Source organism: Nicotiana attenuata, unplaced genomic scaffold (assembly GCF_001879085.1).
Source record: "Nicotiana attenuata strain UT unplaced genomic scaffold, NIATTr2, whole genome shotgun sequence".
In the NCBI taxonomy this organism is placed as follows: domain Eukaryota; kingdom Viridiplantae; phylum Streptophyta; class Magnoliopsida; order Solanales; family Solanaceae; genus Nicotiana; species Nicotiana attenuata.
In genome coordinates, this window is record NW_017671470.1 from 195,989 (window position 1) to 199,504 (window position 3,516).

The window sequence follows — 3,516 nt, forward strand, 5'->3', positions numbered from 1 at the left end:
GTGAGCACGTAATTTTCACCCTATATGAATTACTCCCAAAAACCCAAAACAAAATAATTTCTTTTCACTATTTGCAATTTTGTGAATTTTCGTGGCATTTTCTGTTAATTGTTTGCATTGGTCTGTGCATTTTAATTAGTGAAAAATACAAATATATATTGCATTTGCATTTAGGACTTAATTTTACACATTTTAGATTAATTAGTAATTATGGTTTTACAAAAATAGAAAAAATCACAAAAATGATTTATTTTGCATTGTTTAATTTTAAACTTTGAATTTTGGTAGTTTTTCCTTAAATTTGGTTTTTAATTAATGGTGTTAGTTATTAATTAGAGTTTAATATAATTTGGGTAGGTTAGTTTAGTTTTTTAAGAATTAATTTAGGTTTTTAGTTTAATTTGAAAAGAAAAGAAGGAATTAAACAAAGAAAATTTGGTCTTCTTTAATAAGGAACCCAATTTTGGGCCAAATCTAATTAAGACCACGAGCCCAGTCTCTTATTCTCCATACCCGTCCACATTCTAGGCCCAATATTACACCCCAGACCCGGTCCAGCCCCCACCTTTCAAAACGACGCCGTTTGGATCAAAGCAATCCTAGCCGTCTAGGTTTGCTTGATCCAATAGTTGGGAAGTATGGGTAGGGTTGATACAGGGGCGGATCTACAGTGATAGGTATGGGTTCCCGGGAACCTAGTAGCTTTTGTCTAGACCCTGTATTTATATTAAGAAATCTATTAAATGTATAAGAATTTTTATGTAGGAACCCAGTAACAAAGTGTCTTGCTGGTTCAATGGTAAGGTGCGGAATCTATACTGATTTTCCCAAAACTCACAATGCAAGTTCGAATCCCATCAGCTTACTTTAGTTTTTCCCATATGTTTTGGCACAAAGTTTTATGTATTTTCGTTACCAGCTTTTTTAACTTTGCTACGTTTATTTAATTAAAATAATAAAAGGAAAGACTTACTAAACTAAAAGGTGTACAAGTCAACATTAGCAAAAAAAAGATTCCCTTTTCCTTCCCAATTCGGCAATTCCCATTCTCAACTCAAACGTTCAAAGGAAAATTAGGTTTTACAATTTCACATTATTTCTTCTGTTCTTCACTGCCTCTGTTTTAACAGGCTGGCGGAATCCACTCAAAATTAAAATCTAGTTTTAACTTCTTCACTTATTCCACTCCATTGCAACAGGTATTTTGATTTCCTTCCTCCTCTTTCTTCTTTTTTTATTGTTTTCCTCTCATGAATAGAGAGGGTTTTGAGAAAATGAATAGCTAAAGTTCATTTCCAGTTAATAAATGGTGAACTTGCATTGATTGTGATTTGATAGTTCTTAGTTAGTTAGTTATCTTGATATCTAAGAGAAAAAATCGAAAAAAATACAGTGCAATGTTTAATTTGTTTCTTATGATTTATAGGATATTTTAGTAAGAGTCAAGATGATCAAGAGATTCTTCAATCCGCAAACCTCTTCAGGTTCTACTTCTAGTTCTCCTTCACTAAGCTCTCCTTCATGTCCAGTGGTAAATAATAATGTCAATTCTTCTCAATCATCACACCTACATAATATGTTGGATTTGAATCCTCTTGAACGCGATCCTGGTGAAAGAAAACAAATTTCAGAATATCCTCCTAATTTACGTGATCGAGTGAGAAGGCATTACATTGAAAAGGGACCTTGTCAACTTAGAGAGTTTGATTTTCCAAATACAAATTTTGGTGGAAAATTGCGTCATTTTAATCCTGAATGGTTTAAGACTTCATATTCTGAATGGTTAGAATATAGTATTAAAAAAGATGCAGCATTTTGCTTATGTTGTTACTTGTTCAAAAATGAGATTGGCGGATATGGGAAAAAAGTCGGTGATTCTTTTACAATAGATGATTTTAGGGCTTGGAATAAAGGTATAGAAAGGCTTAATGCGCATGTGGGTCAAGTGAGTAGTGTTCATAATCGATGTTTAAGATGATGTTAGATTTAAAGAATCAAGGACAATCTATTATAACTTCTTTTGACAAACAATCCGAGAAAGCTAAAAGTGAGTATCGAGTTCGCTTAAATGCCTCAATTGATGTTGCAAGGTATCTTTTGAAAGAAGGAATGCCTTTTCGAGGTCACGATGAGAGTGAAACTTCTACAAGAAGAGGCAACTTCTTAGATCTCTTAAAGTGGTATGCCGATAAGAAGGAAGATGTAAAAAATGTCGTGCTAGAAAATGCTCCAAAAAATGATATCATGATTTGTCCAAGTGTACAAAAAGACATTGTGAGATCTTGTGCAAAAGAAACATTAAAGGCAATTATTAAAGACTTGAATGGTGATTACTTTGGGATATTGGTTGATGAATCTAAGGATGTCTCTCATAAAGAACAAATGGTACTTGTTTTGCGTTATGTCAATAAAGAGGGTAAAGTTATTGAGAGATTTCTTAGCATTGTTCATGTTAAAGATACATCTGCAAAGTCATTGAAAGAAGCAATTTGTTATTTGCTTTTGGAACATTCATTGAGTAAATCTCAAATACGGGGACAGGGCTATGATGGAGCTAGTAACATGCAGGGAGAAATTAATGGCCTTAAGACTTTGATTATGAATGATACTCCTTCGGCATATTGCATACATTGTTTTGCTCATCAATTGCAATTGACTCTTGTGGCTGTTGCAAAGAAACATTATGAGGCAGAACAATTTTTTGATATTCTTGCAAATGTTTTAAATATTGTTGGAGGTTCTTTTAAGCGCAGGGAGATGCTTCGAGATGATCAAGCAGAAAAGCTGGAGGAATTACTAATGCTTGGTGAAGTTCATACAGGAAGCGGATTAAATCAAGAACTTGGACTTCAAAGGGCAGGTGATACTCGTTGGGGTTCTCATTTTAAGACAGTGCGTAATTTTATTAGTTTATTCTCATCAATTGTTCATGTGCTTGGAATTCTTGCAATTGAGGGTTCAAATTATTCATGAGAGATCAATGGCAAAAAGTCTAGTGGATGATATAAGATCATATGAGTTTGTGTATATGTTGCATTTAATGTTGAAAGTGTTGGCACTTACATATGATTTAAATATGGCTTTGCAAAAAAAAGATCAAGATATTGTAAGTGCCATGAAGCTTGTTGGTTTTGCAAAGAGACAATTGCAAGTTATGAGAGAATCAGGATGGAATTCTTTGGTAGAAGATGTCTGTTTATTTTGTGTCAAGCATGATATTGTAATCCCGAAATGGATATGAACTATCTCGTTGGAAAGTCGAAGCGTAAGAAATCAAGTGTTACATATTCTTATCATTTGCGTGTAGAGGTTTTCTATACTATTATTGATTTGGCAACTTTCGGTAGCTTAACAGTCGTTCTAGTGAAGTGAATACTGATCTACTTCTTGGTATGGCTTAGTTTGAGTCCTGATAATTCTTTTGCAAATTATGATAAAGAAGGATTATGAAACTTGGCAACACACTATCCAAATGAAGTTCACGAATTCTATGCTTGAGGATCTTGGTTTTTGAGC

General features: G+C 33.6%; 2 protein-coding genes across 2 annotated transcripts in view; both read left to right on the top strand.

The window, feature by feature from the left end:
- LOC109208487 overlaps positions 1 to 1,978 on the top strand; it is an 8,225-nt gene extending 6,247 nt beyond the window's left edge. The window contains exons 2-3 of the mRNA XM_019371607.1: positions 1,131 to 1,199; positions 1,427 to 1,978. Coding sequence (XP_019227152.1) covers positions 1,131 to 1,199; positions 1,427 to 1,978 — 621 coding nt within the window. The remainder of the gene's footprint in view (positions 1 to 1,130; positions 1,200 to 1,426) is intronic.
- LOC109208488 (zinc finger MYM-type protein 1-like) lies at positions 1,975 to 2,973 on the top strand. Its single transcript, XM_019371608.1, has one exon. The coding sequence runs from the start codon at positions 1,975 to 1,977 to the stop codon at positions 2,971 to 2,973; it is 999 nt and encodes a 332-aa protein (XP_019227153.1).
- Positions 2,974 to 3,516: the final 543 nt, after the last annotated feature.